This window comes from Zingiber officinale, chromosome 1B (genome assembly GCF_018446385.1).
Source record: "Zingiber officinale cultivar Zhangliang chromosome 1B, Zo_v1.1, whole genome shotgun sequence".
In the NCBI taxonomy this organism is placed as follows: domain Eukaryota; kingdom Viridiplantae; phylum Streptophyta; class Magnoliopsida; order Zingiberales; family Zingiberaceae; genus Zingiber; species Zingiber officinale.
The window spans coordinates 170,524,716-170,542,010 of record NC_055986.1 but is presented as its reverse complement, the minus strand read 5'-3'; the positions used below and the strand labels follow the sequence as shown (position 1 = coordinate 170,542,010).

The 17,295-nt window shown below is 36.3% G+C and overlaps 3 protein-coding genes across 4 annotated transcripts; 1 reads left to right on the top strand and 2 right to left on the bottom strand.

Annotated features, from left to right (window-relative positions):
• The first annotated feature begins 679 nt into the window (after positions 1-679).
• On the top strand, positions 680-6,906 carry LOC121992035 (probable sugar phosphate/phosphate translocator At3g14410). Its single transcript, XM_042546157.1, has 7 exons — positions 680-923; positions 3,887-3,994; positions 4,119-4,153; positions 5,407-5,519; positions 5,616-5,877; positions 5,955-6,223; positions 6,334-6,906. The coding sequence occupies exons 1-7, from the start codon at positions 783-785 to the stop codon at positions 6,480-6,482; spliced, it is 1,077 nt and encodes a 358-aa protein (XP_042402091.1). The 5' UTR covers positions 680-782; the 3' UTR covers positions 6,483-6,906.
• Positions 6,907-7,313: 407 nt separating this feature from the next.
• On the bottom strand, positions 7,314-9,860 carry LOC121992057. The gene is made up of 4 exons (XM_042546191.1): positions 9,563-9,860; positions 9,393-9,470; positions 8,787-9,242; positions 7,314-8,150 (listed from the first exon to the last, which is right to left on the bottom strand). The coding sequence occupies exons 3-4, from the start codon at positions 9,218-9,220 to the stop codon at positions 7,607-7,609; spliced, it is 978 nt and encodes a 325-aa protein (XP_042402125.1). The 5' UTR covers positions 9,221-9,242; positions 9,393-9,470; positions 9,563-9,860; the 3' UTR covers positions 7,314-7,606.
• A 142-nt stretch (positions 9,861-10,002) lies between these two features.
• On the bottom strand, positions 10,003-15,625 carry LOC121992046 (probable 3-hydroxyisobutyrate dehydrogenase, mitochondrial). Of its 2 annotated transcripts, none has more exons than XM_042546169.1 (10): positions 15,390-15,625; positions 15,000-15,088; positions 14,368-14,482; positions 13,524-13,674; positions 12,769-12,851; positions 12,398-12,493; positions 11,312-11,454; positions 10,760-10,844; positions 10,298-10,377; positions 10,003-10,211 (listed from the first exon to the last, which is right to left on the bottom strand). In XM_042546169.1, the coding sequence occupies exons 1-10, from the start codon at positions 15,519-15,521 to the stop codon at positions 10,124-10,126; spliced, it is 1,062 nt and encodes a 353-aa protein (XP_042402103.1). In that variant the 5' UTR covers positions 15,522-15,625; the 3' UTR covers positions 10,003-10,123. The 2 variants fall into 2 exon arrangements, with proteins under 2 accessions (XP_042402103.1, XP_042402112.1); XM_042546178.1 differs by having other exon boundaries at positions 15,000-15,116; positions 15,390-15,522.
• Positions 15,626-17,295: the final 1,670 nt, after the last annotated feature.

The following is a 17,295-nucleotide window of genomic DNA, read 5'->3' as shown; positions in this document are numbered from 1 at the left end:
GTGTGATTAGAATTCTCTAGGTTTATCAACAAGTTTTAGTCAAAATTCACTGAACTTAGATATCTCAGATTGCATCCATTTCAGTTCCTGTGAATTTATGGGATTGCAATGAGTTCAAATATATTATCTACTATTTATTTCAACTTCTCCAAATGTATTAAAATATTATAAAAAATTAATTAAATCTCATAAAATATTATCTATACGTTATGTATAATATGAAAAAATTGAAAGAAAAAGAAGAGAGAAAATAAATTAGAAATTACATGCATAGGAAAGAAAAAAATAATAAAACAATAGAAAATGTTAAATTTATCAATATGATAAAATGGAAAGTACATTTGAAAAGATGGACCCTTCAATAAATACTAAAGCAGTATTCGTCTTTAATCGATTCAGAAATTTAGATGTGCCATTTAATAAATGACCCTTCAATAAATATTAAAGCAGTATTAGTGTCAATTCAGAGATGTGTCATTTAATAAATTACCTTTTTTAATCGATATTTATTTATTTTTAAATAAATCACTACGCGAAGCTGAGATATTAACCACGCGGGTTATGGATTTCGTTCAAGAGAACGATCTAAGCCACGATAAAAGTCACAAACCTGCTCGTCACATCTATTTCCGCCACGTAATGGTTTCGCGATTCAAGTCGTAACCATCTATCAAGCCACAGTTCGTTCAGCGTCGGTCAATGCAGTTGTCAGCACCGCGCTGGAACGAGGCGTCCCCCCTCTCCCCATCTCTCTCTCTTGCTAGTCGGTGAGAGGCGGCGAGATGGCTAGATCCGGCCGCCACCTCCGGTTCGGCGGAGATAAGGCGGTGGACTGGATCCGGAGATGCGGCGAAGGCGGCATCACCTATGCTTACATTCTCCTCTACATTGCCTTGTCCAGCGGCCAGATCTTCTTCAATAAGGTCAGATTCCGGATCCCTGCGTCCTTACTGGATAATTTTGAGATAGAAGTTTGGTTTCCTGGGTGGAAAGCAGTGTCCTTGATTTTCGGCGTCGGAATCTTGGAGCTTCGCTATTGTGTCATGCGATCTTCGAACCTAGAATCAGTTTAGGGTGTAAATGGGAGATCTCCACAGTAAATTCGTATGGTAACGCCAAGGTCGCTGCTTGATGACGTTTTTATTGCCCGGTAATAGACAAAAGTCAGTTGATGCCGGAGATCTAGATTTTAGTTTATCACCAACTGTAGTTTTCTACTTTGTTTTTGTTCTACTCTGATGAATGTGTGGTAATATAAAAATATTAGATCTTGGTGTACGGTTCGGATATGGATTCTTATTATAAGCTCCATCTTCAATCATTAATTTAGGCATAATTGAGCGAACTAACATTCTGAATGAGGAGAAAGTGACCTAGTTGTAATATGAAAGTAACTTGGACTTGAAGTGAAAATTTATGCTAAGCTAGATCGTCATTGTTCTTCGTAAGTATGCCAAATTTGGGTCTCTTATTTAAAATGTAACTGACCATTCCATTCTATTTGCCTGATTCTGGTTCTGTCAACTTTACAAATAAGAAATTAGATCTGATAAAAATTTACGAAACAATAACACAGGGCATGTCAATGGTGCTCTCTTCACTGAAAAGCTTAGCTATACTCATGAAGATAGGATAATACAAGGAGGCAATCACAATATTTCATCATTTGAACTTTAACCGTGGCGATTGTCGCCCTCTGGACAACTTGCTCAGCAGATCTGATGGTGGACTGGAACTCTAGAGATGACATTTTTAGATATGTGCATCGAGTAGTGCATCTAAAATGAGAAGTTATCATTTGAAGATTGTGTACTTAGACCCATAGTTTGAATTTGCCATAAAATTAGATTTGACAATACTAAACTATCAGATACTGGATTCAGTAATACTCTCATAATCCTGATAGAAAGTGAAAATGAGATATTCCATATTGTTGAAGCTAACATGTTTGATGCCCATAATGCCACATGGCCAAGTGCTGTTACTGATGGTGCCATATACTAAGAGGGTGTCCTCCTACCTGTGTAGCATGGATACGGGTACGGGTATCGTATCGAACACGACACGGATACGGCGATACGAAATTTTTTGAAAATATAAGACACGATACAGCTAAGATACGGCGATTATTAAAATATATAAATATTATATATATATAATTAAAGAGCAGATGCGACCACGGCTAGCAGAGGCGAGCACGGCGAGCAGATGCGAGCAGATCAGTGGCGAGGTGAGCAGAATAATGGCGACTTTGGCGAGGCGAGCAGAGCAGGCGAAGCGAGGCGAGAATAGAAGCGGCGAGAGCAGAGCAGCGGCGAAGGTTTGCACGAGCAGCGGGGAAGGTTTGCAGCGAGCACCGGCGAAGGCTTGCACTTTGCAGCGAGGCGGCGAACTGGCGAAGGTTTGCGGCGGCGAACGGGCGAAGGTTTGCGGCGGCGAACGGGCGAAGGTTTGCAGCGGCGAGAGTCGGGAGGAAATAATCGGGAGCAATACAAAACCAAAGGGATTTAGGGTTTTGTTATGTCAAATTCATTTTAATTTATTTATTAATCAATCCTTAGAAATTTATTATTTTTCAATTTGAGCCTTATAATTTTTAGGTTTTTTACATTTGAGCCCAAATATATCCGAAAACGTGTCCCATCCGTGTCCTAGTCGTATCTTAACCGTATCCGGCTGGTGAAACTCTAAAAAAGTCAATGACACGGATTTTGCCGTATCCGACACGCGTATTTGCGTGTCGTGTCCGTATCCGTGTCGTGTCCGTGTCCGATACTTGAAAAAAAAAAAATCTGCAGGTGTCCGTGCAACATAGCCTCCTACCATATGGCTAATTCTTTTGTGAGGACATGGGCTAAACTTTGAATTAACATTGTAAAGTTTTCCTCAAATATTCATTTGCCAGCATAGATTTTCTAAGAATGACATAGGCATGATCGAACTAAGATGTTTCAAAGAACACAAGTGAAATCTGAAATTAATCATCTTGAAGATGTTTAAGTTAGTTTGTATAACTAAATATCGTGCAATATGTGTAACTAAATGATGTGTATCTCCAGTGGACATGAGGTACATATGATTATCAATTTATATCATCTCTGGATGTTGCTTTGACTGGACTAGTTCTATGAAAATGAGCATTGATACATGGTATATATATGAATGATTAATCAAAGTGAAGGACGTTGTAGGTGTTACTAAGGATGTCTCACTACCACCACATAAACTTATCTAGCATTATTAGTGAGTGGGGGATACAATTCTCTTACTGATAACTAATGTCCATCCATCATTTGCTATTTTGAATGGATATTTTAGCTTTATGCTCCTTTCCTACAAGGGAAGGAAGCAACTAATGAGAAAATTAAAAAGAAAAAGGTTGCAAAGATTTTTTTTTGTCTAACCGTTTCTTTGGAGGGAAGAAAAGAGGGTGGAAAATTTAAATTTCAAAACTTTATTTGTCAAAATAAAAAATACATAAATCAAAAACAGGGTTGAAAATAAAATAAATAAAATTTTAAGTTCGGATTTAGATGTATTGCATGTGAAAGTGAACTTTTTGTCCAAATCTGTAAAAGCAATATAGAGAAAAACTACAAAGACCTTCTGAGTTTTTCCTTCCTCCAATTTTTTCCACCAAAGAAAATAGAGGGAAAGTGCTATTGGAATTTTTTTTTTCTGTCGCCTTATTTCCTCCCTGGGTTTTCTTTCATCATAAGAAGCATGCCTTTAAAGAACAATATTCAAAAGCTGAGTTGATCATTGTAACTCATGGATTGCTTCCTTTGATGATTAATTTTGTTATTATGATTTAGGGATGGTTACAAACCTAGGTATTAGCAATAACTTACTTTTGTACGGCTAATATGCTTCATTATTTGTGCAGTGGGTTTTATCTTCCAAAGAGATCAACTTCCCATATCCTGTTGCATTAACCTTCCTGCACATGTTGTTCTCTTCAGTATTGTGCTTTTTGCTCACCAAAGTTTTCAAGGTACTTTTATAAACTATTATATTTTGTTTTCTTATGCTCTATTTCTGGTAGTGAAGATTGAACCATCAATAATTACCAATCATTTGATACAGTTAAAAATTTCAAGATGTTTATTTGTTTGCAGATTATAAAGATTGAAGGGGGGTTGACTTCAGACATGTGAGTTATTCTACTTAATGAGAAAATAAAGTAGTAATCATCGCATTAAATATTGCTGCTATTTCTAATGATACACATGCACTGTTGGAGATGAATGCTATTGCATCTTCAAATTTTCTTGGTTTCAGGGTAGCATTCTCTTTCAGTATGTTGCACTACAATGCCCTTTTGAGTTTAATTTCCTATAATAGCATGCTTTAATTCCATGCGACGTGTAAAAAACGTCATAATATCTAGATGCCCCTGACTTTCAGCTAAATCTAGACAGTTCTGTAGCACCATCTTTTCAGTAATAACTAAGAATAACAGTGTTGGTAGTTAAAACAAGTAAAGCAAATTTAATGTAATATAATGATGGAGAATGCTAATATTGATGCATGATTAAAAGCAAAAAAATATATTACTATTTGCGAATATTTTGGTGTTTGTTTCATTATATAATAAAATAAGGGAAAATAACTGACCAGACAAATAAGAGAAAGCAACTGATAAACAAAAAAAAAAGGAGAACAGATTATGTGCATGTTAAACTCAAAATAATGATGGAAATTGTTGCTGATAATATAAACTTTGGCTAAAAATAGTTAACATGCTTAGAGGAGAAATCAAATTTGACTGACCATACTGCCTAGCATGGGTAAGCACCAGACTCTAACAATGGTGGATTTTGCTGGAGATAGATAGACTGCTGATGCATGTTCGATAGAAGAACAGGAGAATGTATGTGTTATCAGCACGACTGTTTTAGCCAGCATATTGGAAATATTCAATTTTTTAAGAAGCTATATTATTTGCATTGGAAGTTCATTTTAGTACCTAAGATTACTTTCCAGGTGTTTACTTTGACATTTTTATTCTGCCGAGTGCTGAAGATTTTGAAATTATGGTAGTTTAATACACTTTTGTTTTTTTTTAAAAAAAAAAGCAACAAAATATTCCCTGTAATAACTCCCGGTTTTATCAATCTCTAATAGATAATAAAGGTCTTGCCATTTTAGGATTGGAGTCTATTAGCTTCGAACATTTCCCTTGAGAGTCTTGTTGAATTATGACAATTTTAAAATATTGACCTTATGAAGGAAATCTGAACCTTTATCCATTGAAAATATTTTTCTCCTATTTTGTATTTAACTGTTGAAAATTTCCCTGTCATGGACTTGCATGATTATAGACTATATGATTATTTTTTCTAGTTGCTACCTGTATTTGATCTCACATTTCGTATTTGGGACATGCTTCATGTGAATCATCAGATATATCACATCAGTCATACCAATTGGTGCCATGTTTGCAATGACTCTTTGGTTGGGAAATAGTGCCTATCTCTATATATCAGTTGCATTTGCCCAAATGCTGAAAGCTACCAGTAAGAATTATTCTTTCACCTTATTGTGGTTTGCTTTTCAATTATTTGATTTTATTTTGTAATATGTATCAATGAAGGTTCTCTTGAGTTTTGCAGTGCCTGTTGCTGTATTTTTTCTTGGGGCAGCAGTAGGTCTTGAAGCAATGAGTTGCAAAATGTTCACGATCATGTCTGTGATCAGCATTGGCGTAGTTGTGGCTTCATATGGGGAGATAAGCATCAGCTGGGTTGGAGTAGTTTACCAGATGGGTGGTGTGGTTGGTGAGGCTTCCAGACTAATCTTCATGGAAATATTTGTGAAGAAAAAGGGTGTTCGACTGAATCCCATATCAATGATGTACTACGTCAGTCCCTGCAGGTAGTTTTCTTCTGTACCTCCTAACTATAAGGATTATAAAACCTTTCTGACTATAGATGTTTGAATGGTTGTCACAGTGCTTTGTGCCTTTTTGTTCCTTGGATTTTCTTGGAGAAATCAAAGATGGATTCAAGTGAACCATGGAACTTCCCAGTGATCACATTGGCCCTCAATTGTCTCTGTACATTTGCACTTAATCTGTCCGTTTTCCTCGTGATTTCTCGTACAAGTGCGCTGACAATCCGTGTAGCTGGAGTTGTCAGGGACTGGGTTGTAGTTTTGCTTTCTGCTTTGCTGTTTTCAGATTCAAAGTTAACTGTCATCAACCTAATCGGTTATGGTCTAGGTACGTGGTAAACTTCTTTTCTCATTCTTTAGAGCCCAGTAGACTGTCTATATTATCTTTATGAGAAGTTCTTATCAATATGTTTTGCTTTAAGCATGTGTTGTTTACAGCTATTGCAGGTGTCATAGCATACAACAACAACAAGTTAAAGAAAGAGGCATCCCAAGTAAATCCCATAGTCAATGATTTCGTTGCTCAAGAAAGATCACAAGATTTTGAAGAACAGGTAGCTATGCTTCCACCAAGAGAAGGTTCTTGAGAGTCTAACAACCACCCACATCTTGAGGCTGCTGAATTAGTATCAACTCTTCATACAAAGAAGGAACCATCATTTGATTGTAAAACATGGAAAACTATTATAAAAAAAAAGTCGAATTTCATCACAAGGAGCAGCAAGAAACTAAACATTTTGGTGTTCCATGCAAAAGTTTTGACTAGAGGGTTGAAATATAAAAACCTGGAAGTTTCATTTTTTGAAAAGATTAAAGTTTCTCAGCAGTGTTGAAAGATTCTCAAAATTTTGTGCCTCTCAGATTCTGATTGTAAACCTTCATGAATTTTACTTTTCCCCCCAAATTCTTGTCTGAGTATATACCAGACTATTGTATCTACCTTGATTAGACGATCCTGTAGTTAAGACTTGCTGCCAATATTGTTTGTTTATATTGTCTCATCTTTGGTTACGAGTTCTTTGTGCATAGAAAATTTGAATAAATAAGATTCAAACTCAAGATATTGTGCAAGTCTCTTCCCATTAATTTTACATCTGTACATAGGAAATTTAGATTAGTTTTTTATTGTTGATTTGGATTTTTTTTGTCAAAAGAAAATGTTTAATTATCTTTATTGCTGACAGACAATTAGGATTAAAATTTCTGATTGTAAATTTCGCTAAGATCTTATTGGGCATACCATTGTTAGTTATGTTTACTTGCAGCAAGGAAAGGAGAGGAGAGGGGATTCGCTAAATTTTTGCATATAATCAATACAAAATTGTTAATTTTTCATTTTAAAATCATCTTGAAGATGTTGAGTTGTCCAGGTATGATTATAAAATCATCCTGTTTTAGTTTGGCTATCTGGGACATAATTAACACCAAACATTTTTGTTCAAAATGAGTTATCGACATCGTTGACTCTTAATCACTAGCTTTCGCTAAAACTGAATTAAATAAACCTTCCAACAAGGAAAGGGAATCAAATCAATGGACACGACAAACACAACGAAACACTAGTACTAGACACGAGGCATGAACGAGGCTTTGATGCATACAACAACATAAACGAAGAGAATCATGCACTGCTGTGGCTGTTTGCTTGTGATTCTCTCTTAAAGTATATTTCTACCAAACAGAGAGGAATACCCTGAAGCTCCAGTCTTCTTCAGCAAATGCTAACTGGATCCTCTTTCATCTGATTCATAGAATTAAATTTTTCCTGATGATTCCGAAACTTCTGCTTGGCCCACGCAATCGCTTCATCTATGGCATCAGATCCTTCTCTATCTCCCTGGTCATGGTGGTCGGCTTCGATCTTGTAGGAGGAGCTTCCAACTCTTTGCCTGTCCCTTTTCAGTTCCAGTATCACATCCTCCACTCCTGAGCCTGCTTTCGACAGCATGGGAGCAAGAAATGCAGAAGATATTACCGACGAGATTGGGGAATCATCGGAGTTGTAAGACCCCGCTGGCTCATCGTGGTTCTTGCGGAAGCTGGCTTCTAGGCTGATCGTCTCCGGCGGTGAGAAGCAGCAGGAGAATCCAAGATGAGATTTTTGTCGAAGTAGTTCGTTAGAACTGTGGCCTTTGTTCTTGGAGTCTTTGCACTCCAACAAGTAGGAATCTGTTGGGTATGAATCGATGCTCCATCCATCTCTTGCAGTGGTTGATGGAGAAGACCCATAACCTTTTGAGGGGATTGCGATTGGCCTGAACAGTAAACATAGTTCCAACTTTGAATGGCATCAATTAAAGCATACATCGAACAACTTTCAACTGCTTGAACAAAATGACAATTTGAAAGAAGGAAAAAAATAATAATTAAATGTGCAAATGAAACTTTAGTAGATGTAACAAAGCATAAGTCTTTTGGATCAAGACACTGGAAACAAAACCACTGTAAGCATCATTAAGCGTGGAAACATAGGATGACATTCATCTGCAAAGTGAATTAAATATATGATGACAAAGCTTTATTTCTGTTCATGATGAGGCTTATCGCATGAGTCTCACTTTTTCCAGCAAAGAAACAAAGGCGCGATGCACGCCTTCATTGCTAAAACCTAACAATTGCAATCTTTATTTGTTAAGCATCCTACTTTTAGTGTTTTTGATGATATAGCATTTTAGGATGGAGCAGGAATATACTTTAGCATAAGTTGCAGTACACAGAAATTCTCAACACCAACGCAATGCGAAGGAATTCCGGACTTTAAAATCAATTTTATGTTAAATGGCTTGCAAAGTGAAACTTTGATGATAGCTCGAAATTTAGGTCAGAAAGTCCTTTCTCCAGATATGGCATTGCAAATTGCAATGGTAGTTAGAGACCAAGAGCTCGAGTACCTGAGCTTAGAAGCGAAGGAAGAGAGCATGGCGTCCTCCGAGCTAAGCACTGATGATGACGACGACTTCGATTTCGACCTCTGACCGCCGATGCTTTCGTTCCCAAATATGTCGTCGTAGAATCCCTCCTCTGTCTTCACCATCCCTCGCCCATCTGCCACCCCTCGAGGGATCCGCCTCTGCCGGTTCGCCGGGCGCAAGATTTCGCCGTAGAAGCTCCCGGGCTTGGGATCTCCAGACCCGTGGAGCTCACCGGAGAATCGGCACAGGAGGACCGTCCGCGGCGGCCCGCCGAAGACGTCGCGGAAATCGTCTGGACCAAGCGCGGCGGCGCTGCCGTAGTCCGCCCAGCGGCTCCGCGGTCCCCGCGTCTCCTCGGTGGAGCGCCGCCGGGGGATCACGGATCCGATCGGTGCTCGCCACGATTCGTCCATCGCCACCGCACGGATGAAATAGCTGGCGCCAGGCGACGTATTTATACGCCAAAACGAATAAATTAATCGATTAATGAAACTATATCATTAATAAACGAATATTTATAAAATACATTGAAAAAAATCTCTGTAACTAATAAGAATGAGATGTTAAATGAAGTTTTAATGCCACCTTGAAGGAGACCGAGCATAATGGAGATGGATGAACTAAATCCTTTTTCTTGGCCACTTTTTCTCTTCCTTTATGATGCTGTACAGTAGAGATGTGTATCTCACTGCACTGGTTTGCTACAACAGTAACCAAGAAGTCTGTCTTAATGCTAAAATGAATCAGAAACTCACCTTCGCTTTAATAATTGAGGAATTAGCCTGAAAGTCGCATTGACTTTTTGCTTTTAGTCAGGGCAGACAATGGAATGAGGAGACCATGTGTTGTCGCCGACATGAGGGAGACAGAGATGTTGTTCACAGAGATAAATGTTATTGATTAGAGTATGTATGTTTGTTGCTACTAAATGCATACCAAATCTTTGAGTTCCAGTACACCTTGATCTCACGCTTGCCTCCTGTAAACTTTCCAGCACAACCTGAAAAAAAGAAGGTGGGGAAAGGAACAAAAGGAAAAAAAAAAAGTGTGCATGTTTTGTATATTTCTGATAATTGACAGACAATAAAATACTTTTATATGTATACTACAATTTTATGCTGCAATTTTGTCAACCACTAGCTCATTATTTACAAATAAAATGGATGGAGTAACGTCTCCTAAAAACAAAAAAAAAAACACTGGAATCGAATGTTTTTATTCCTTGGAAAGCATAAAAAATGCAAGTTCACATAAACTCCAGTTATCGCATACATATTCGACATTTTAGTACAGTAATCTTCCCTGCACTGCTTGATCTAATCCTCATCCTTGCCCGAGTAGTAATGGCGGAAGACGCAGGAGAAGTCCTTGAGTACAAAGCCTTCCTCGCACATTTTTCTGTAACTGTTAACGCAAGACTTTGCCAAGTAATGTATATAGCTAAATGCAAATGTACAAAACTGTAAAACTTCTTGTCGATGAAAACTTACATGCTATGCGCTTCAGAGGTTATTGGGCACTTAAATCCAACCTCGGCTGCAGCTGACATGGCCAGACTCAAGTCTTTAGCCTGCAATATCAGGGTTGCCAAGTGAGGTAATCAGCAGAAAGAGCAGTGCCGTTTTTTTTATTTTTTCTTTGTTTACAGGTGCATGGCATTGAACAATGAAACGTATAGAAACAATTTGCTTTTGGGGAAGCAGAAGGGAACAGGGGGGCTTTTTCAAACCAACTCCAAATTTCCTTTGAGATAAAATACGATACAGCCAGTCTTTCAATTTTTCATATAAAAAAAGATATACTTAAATTAACACTGAAGTTTCTGTATAAGATTATGCTGTTCGCTTTTAGCTGATCCTAAAGGTTTGCCTGCAGTTTAGACATGGACCTCTAGAAACTAGAATGACAATGAGCAAGTACTTTGGCAAAGTGCTGAGGTAGCAGAAATGTACCATTAGTTTGGATGTAAATCCACCATCATAATTCCTCGCTGAAGGCACCCCTTCCATCACTCCAGGAACTGGGTTGTAACTATCACTGCCAAGTTAGACAGAATTAGATGACATTGTTCAATTTCTTTAGGAACTTATGTCAAACACAGGAATAGTTATTCAGCTACAATGAAATTATACTACGTTTTTATGAATCAAACAATACAAGATTTCTATTTTGTTCCTATTGTTTCCACTACCTAATAATAAATATTCTATTTCAATTCAATTCCATTCACATAAACCAAGCACGATATAATTGTATAGTGGCTGATACCAGGTTTGGTTCCAATTGTTTTGCCATAAACTGTGAAGTACATAATTAGACCAACAGAATGTAGCCGACAAATATAATTGTATAGTGGCTGATACCAGGTTTAGTTCCAATTGTTTTGCCATAAACTGTGAAGTACATAATTAGACCAACAGAATGTAGCCGACAAAAACTTAAATTTCATTTGTAGGTTTTATGTATAAATATACAGGTGAAAGTTATGAGATTGGTAGAAATACCTACTCCAACAGCGAGCACTTGAAGAGTTGAAAACTTTTGTCAGTGTACTAGCTGGGATTCCTAGATTTTGACCAAGAGCAAGTGCCTCTGAGATCCCAAGCATACTAACAGCCATGGCCAAGTTATTACATAGTTTTGCTGCCTAGAGACAAATAAATCATACCAGGTATATGTGAAACAAATTATAGGAAGACATCGTTGATAGAAATAAAGATAAACTCCTTCTGCAGTTAGAGATTCAAAATAGGAAACTAGATGGGCATGCTGAGCTATAAAAGGATTTGATCAGTTTTACACATTAAAAATGGAACAACCAACATTAAAAATGGAGCAACCAACTGATGGGAGAACAAAGACAAACATATCACTTTGAACCTATATTGAAAAGATGTAATGGGTTATTTGGAAAATCCATCTTAAAATGATTAAAAATTTGCACTCCATATAAGCCCACAAAAAATCCCAGCGTTCTCCCACATGGAACTGAGTGAGGCACTTGTGCTTCAACACAGCATATGGTCATAGGGCGTTCGTGCTTAGACATATTCACCGGTCACACCCAACTAAGGGTGTGCACTGCTTGTATATGATTTTGAAATGGAGCAAACTCTATTATATCGTGAAAGACTGGTCACTTAGAAGAGGAACTCTTCATATAAACCCTCGAAGGATGTCATCCTTTCTCACATAGGACAGTAAGGTGGGGGCACTCATCCTTCAACACTATCTGAGGGTAAGCCTCATGAGCAATCATGCTTTAATTGGTAGTGTTGAACAATTAAGTACTCCACCCTACAGAGAGCATGGAGATTCTTCGAGGCTCATGTGAAGGTGTTCCATCCTCCTAAGCGGCTAATCTGTTTTGGATGGAATGGGCTTTACCTCACTCCAGCATGTTATCTAAGAGGCCCCACATCTGGGTCTAAAGGAGCATGCTGAAAAGCTGATTATCAAGCTATTGCTTAAAAGCTGATTATCAAGGTATTGCTTGCATGAGAAATATGATTGCTTCACCCTGTCCCAACTGAACTGACAGACAGAAGTAAGACCTCACAAAAAGAGTATAAGAAGAGAAGCAAGCTTACAACACCATTGCCATTTCCACCACAATAAATTGTATTTTTACCCATAGAAGAAAATAGTGGCTTTGCTGCTATACAAGCCTCTTCCATACCACCAACCTGCATTACAGCACACACAATCTGAAGTGTATCATCCATGAATAGCAATGTCACCACAGCAAGAAAACCATCAAGGATTAGTTTGAGGAATTTTCATAATGGTAGAAGAAACATTTTCATATTTTTTTCTATAACTATAGAAACTAAGAAAACGGGAGTGAAAGAAAAAAAGTGTTTCAACAAGAAAAAATACATTCAAGTATTTAACATCTTTAGGAGGATATAGTTTGACTTCCAAATAGTTAATGAAACACGTGAATCATGCATTTTGGTACCATGAAAGTAAGTGTCCCTGCTTCAGCAGCAAGAACACCTCCAGAGACAGGAGCATCCAGCATAATGGGATTTTCTACATACCCTGAAATCAAAGGGTATCAATGGTTGAGCATAGAAGAAGAAAAAGAGATCAAAATAAGAAATTGGATAGAAGATTAACAACTAAAGTGAATTAATGTTGAAAATTTTCTCTGGACCGCATTAAATAAGCAAACATGAGGAATAACAGATCAGGATTATGCTATTGCTTAACAACTAGAAGACTTTTACTTAATGAAGGAAATAATAATTTGCCTCGCTCAATTTATTTAATTCAATAAAAAATCATACTGTAGAGACTAGTCAGTTAGAATGCAAGTGTAATTACTATCCCAACTCTAAGAGTCTAGCACATAATATGCTCATGCAAATGGGCAATAAGGCCCATCCCAAAAGAAAGAGAACAACAAACATAAAGGTTAGATCAGAGTGTTCAAACATTGTTTTTCTTTTTTCTTCTGGTAAAGACCAATAATTCAAATGACTAAAAGGAAACGAGGATATAATAGCATTCCTTTAATCAGTAATGGTAAAAATTTAATACTGGAAAAGTTTATCCCTATGTTTCAGCCTTATAGTCTACTGTAAAAGTTGAAGCAATACATTATCAGAACAGCTAAGACAAATGCACGTGAACTAGGTGACTTTCTGCACACTAAAATAAAACTTGAATGAAGTCTACAAAGGAAATCAAGTAATTGTATTGGATAAAAACCTTTCTTTTCTTTGAGAAGGTATTTTGAGATTTTATTAGAAAGCACACGGGACGTCTGTGGATCTATTGTAGAAGAATCTATAAATAGCCAGGGTCTCAAATGACTTCCAGAACTTAGCAATCCATCTTGACCAGTATAAACATCCAAGACCTGTGGCATAATCCCACAATGATAGAATTAGCAGGTGAACAATAAAAAGAAAGATGAATTATTTAAATAAGGTTCCTGGGACATCTTGCATTCAAAATCCCAAGTGACGTAAACTACACAAATTACAAACATACTTGTATGCTTCTTCTTGGAAAGAATTTCAGTTACTATCATGCTTGTGTTCTCAGTTGTTGAAAGAACTTTGTCATGAGCCAAATTCTAAAGATAAACCAAAAAATATACCAAAATGTACATAGTTAAGCAGGAAAGAGTCGAAATCAGGAAACATTCAACATTCTCATAATGTATTAAACCAACAAAATCTTCTGTTATATGAAAAGGTTGAGATTCATTAGAAATATGTTATCAGCAATGTCCCCATCTAGAAACAATAAGTGAACTTTTAGAAATAGATCTGTATGTGGAAAGCCATCCAAGATTCAACGAGAATGGAAATTAAAATAGTGACAGATGATTTTTAAACAAAAATAAACTGGTGCTTCTGTATGTAATATTCCTGTGAACATTCTAGAGGCCATAACAAAATCTCAGTGGAAGCATAAATGGCATCTGATAGGCATAAAGTATTGAAGGTCCAGAGAACTGACTATGAAATAATGCAAACACAAGGGCTAAATTAGTCAAATAAAAAAGCCAGAAACTAGATTGTAAATGGAAACATAAATAACTCACATTGGAGGAGGAAGGAAGCATTGTGATTACAACATCACTAGACTCTGCAATTTCACCAGCTGTTTCTTTTGTACAGATTCCTTTGTCAGAGAACTTCTTCATTGCAGCAGAATTACTAAAAATTATCCAAAGTCTCAGCTTTTGTACATTGCACTAAACTAAAATATCATGATTAGAAAGTTATAATTGATGAACAAAACGTGCAATAAGATATTTTTTAGCATCATATGAATCAGCGATTGTGTTTAATAACTATTACACACACACAAACACACAAAGAAAAAAAAAATTGATATAGCCATAACAGAGATCCAGTAGAATGCACATGTAGAAAATTCAAAATACAAAAGAATTAACACGATGAGTCATGTTGATGCCACTAAGACTAGATATTAGAAGTCATTATATAACTATGTGGTTTAACTCCAAGAAGACCTTGTATGCCAATAAATATTGAATTTGGTTGGAGCTAATTCCATCACAAAATGATTAATCACATCTTAACATACAACCATAATGTGCCACCACAATTGTAGATTAATGAGAGTGCACATCCTCACTTCAACAGAACATACAAGTGCCAAGCTAAGACAGTTAAATGGGGGAAAAAAAATATAACATAGATAATTTACATGTCATATGTGGTGACTTTATATCCAGCATTTATGAGATTGCTTGCCATGTGGAACCCCATATTTCCGAGTCCAATGAACCCAACGCTCTGCACCAACATATCAACCAGCGAAAATCTAGATAAAATCTTCCCAAATAAGTCATTTTAGCTCAATGATACAGAAAAAAAATAGGTAGCGCGAAACAAAATACCAGCATTAAAGGGAAAAAAAATGGGCTGGCATAGTTAGATTCGCGATCAATGCGCAAAAACTAACTGATTAACGCAATCCAACTATCATATACAGTTTCAACTAGCTCCTATACCACAAAATACCCCAATTTCAAAATTGAGAAAGGGAAACACGTTAGGGTTTCAAAGTTCCAAAGATGGGAGGGGGTCAACTCGCCTCCAGTTGGGGTTGGGCCGGAACGGCGGTCGAAGAGAAGCGTCGAGTTGTTGAGGATTGAAGCAGAGGCAGAGTGAGTAGACGGAGACTCCTCGAAACGATCACGTGACGTCGGAATCCGAAGCTGGCCATGGCCGCAAATCGATCGGAGGTTACCGAGACGGCAGAGAAAGGTCGATCACGAGGAGCCCGCCCGGGTTATTCCGTACAATGTGAGATGCACAGTCATTAATTAAATTAAATTACAGAAATTTCTTCAGAGTTCACTCATCATTCAATAACTTCCTTAATTAATCTGATATTTTGGAGCAGAATTAGACTATTTACTAAATTTTATTACCTTTTAATAAAATAAGAAAAATCAATAAACAGTCGTCACAGATAAATAGCATGTTATCGAAATAGATAAAATAAGGTAATTATTTAATTATTAGAATAAAATACTCTGAAGTTGATTGATTTTCTTTACAAAAATTAATAAGCTTTCATAAAAATCAAGATAATTAAAATTTATGAAATTAATATTGTATCGATTACCTTTATTTCATTAAACTTTAATAAATTTAAAATAGTTATATTTGTTTAAATTTTAATACCTTACTTGTATTATTTCAGTTGACTAATTAATCACGCAATCAGAATTAATTTATTTTGCAATTTTGACAATTACTGAAATATGGCCAACGAAATATGAGGAATAAGACACCTTCTGAGTCATGAGTGATGAGAGGGGAAAATCGTTATCCAAACGCTTTCTATGAATCCACGCAATTAAAAGACACCAATCGTACGTTCATTGTGCTTTGTTGAAAATTGTTGAAAATTAAATTTATTTTTGATAGAGATAAAGATAAAGATAAAAAGTAGTGATAGAATATTATGGATAGAGATAGAATAGATGAGGTGATAATTATTGATAAGAATGAGAGAATGATTTGGATTATGGATAAAGGCTATAATGAGCCGCGTGATGACTCAATGTTATCTCCGACTAAAAAATACAGTCATAGAGATTTAAGAAAGAAAGAGAAGACTCTCTTCCTCATTTATCAAACTTTAAATAAGGATGGTTTTAAGAAAATCTCAAGTGTAATTTCAGCCAAACAAGCATAGGAAAATTTCTAAGTCTCATATCAAGAAAAAAAGAGTAAAAATGGTACGACTTCAAATATTTTTAAAAGTTAATTTGATTTGGTATCCGATTATTTTTCTAGAATCTCTATAATTTTCAATCAACTAAAGAAAAATTGTGAGAAACTAGAAGAAGTAAATATCACTAAAAAAATCTTCGATCATTATTGGATTCAAAATTTGATAATATTATAACCATTATCGAAGAGACCAAGAATCCATAAACCATGACAATAGAGCAACTCTTGGTTCATTATAAGCCCATGAAGAAAAGAAGAAGATAAATGAAGAAATTACTCAATAACTCTTAAAGATGACTCTTCAACCGACAAAAAAAGGTGAAAACTTCAGTAACAATAGAAGTCAACGTGGAAGAGGTCGTGGATATAGACAAGGTCGTGCTAATGAGCAAGGATCAATTTTCAACAATAATAAATAAAGAGGAGAAAATTCAACAAGAGGATGTGGAAGAGGGCACAAAGATGGTACCTTACTACTAGCGTATCTTACTATTTTATTAATAATTTGTCCCCTTTACTAACTAATTTTGGTTAAGCCCAAAATGAAATTACGGTAATGTCCTTTTTTCTTTTCACAAAAAAAATAATTTCAAGGTTTATTAGTAATTTTCTCAAACACATCAGTCAGTAATCTAGAGTTCAAGACTCAGTTACGGTGTATTATTAGGAATTTTTTTCATTAATCAATTTAAAAACTAGAGTTCTCTTTAGTCCTATATCTTAGAATTGACAATACTGCAAGCAAATAACCTTCT

What these genes read in the sequence shown, in the direction of transcription:
- LOC121992057 (XM_042546191.1), bottom strand. Translation starts at nt 9,220, where the DNA reads ATGGACGAATCGTGGCGAGCACCGATCGGATCCGTGATCCCCCGGCGG. An exon ending in TCCTTCGCTTCTAAGCTCAG is followed by an intron (nt 8,151 to 8,786) that starts GTACTCGAGCTC and finishes TTTACTGTTCAG; the next exon opens with GCCAATCGCAATCCCCTCAA.
- LOC121992046 (XM_042546169.1), bottom strand. Translation starts at nt 15,521, where the DNA reads ATGGCCAGCTTCGGATTCCGACGTCACGTGATCGTTTCGAGGAGTCTC. An exon ending in CCTTCTCAAAGAAAAGAAAG is followed by an intron (nt 12,852 to 13,523) that starts GTTTTTATCCAA and finishes CTTTGATTTCAG; the next exon opens with GGTATGTAGAAAATCCCATT. An exon ending in CAGGGACACTTACTTTCATG is followed by an intron (nt 12,494 to 12,768) that starts GTACCAAAATGC and finishes GCTGTAATGCAG; the next exon opens with GTTGGTGGTATGGAAGAGGC.
- LOC121992035 (XM_042546157.1), top strand. Translation starts at nt 783, where the DNA reads ATGGCTAGATCCGGCCGCCACCTCCGGTTCGGCGGAGATAAGGCGGTG. An exon ending in GCCAGATCTTCTTCAATAAG is followed by an intron (nt 924 to 3,886) that starts GTCAGATTCCGG and finishes TTATTTGTGCAG; the next exon opens with TGGGTTTTATCTTCCAAAGA. An exon ending in CCAAATGCTGAAAGCTACCA is followed by an intron (nt 5,520 to 5,615) that starts GTAAGAATTATT and finishes TGAGTTTTGCAG; the next exon opens with TGCCTGTTGCTGTATTTTTT.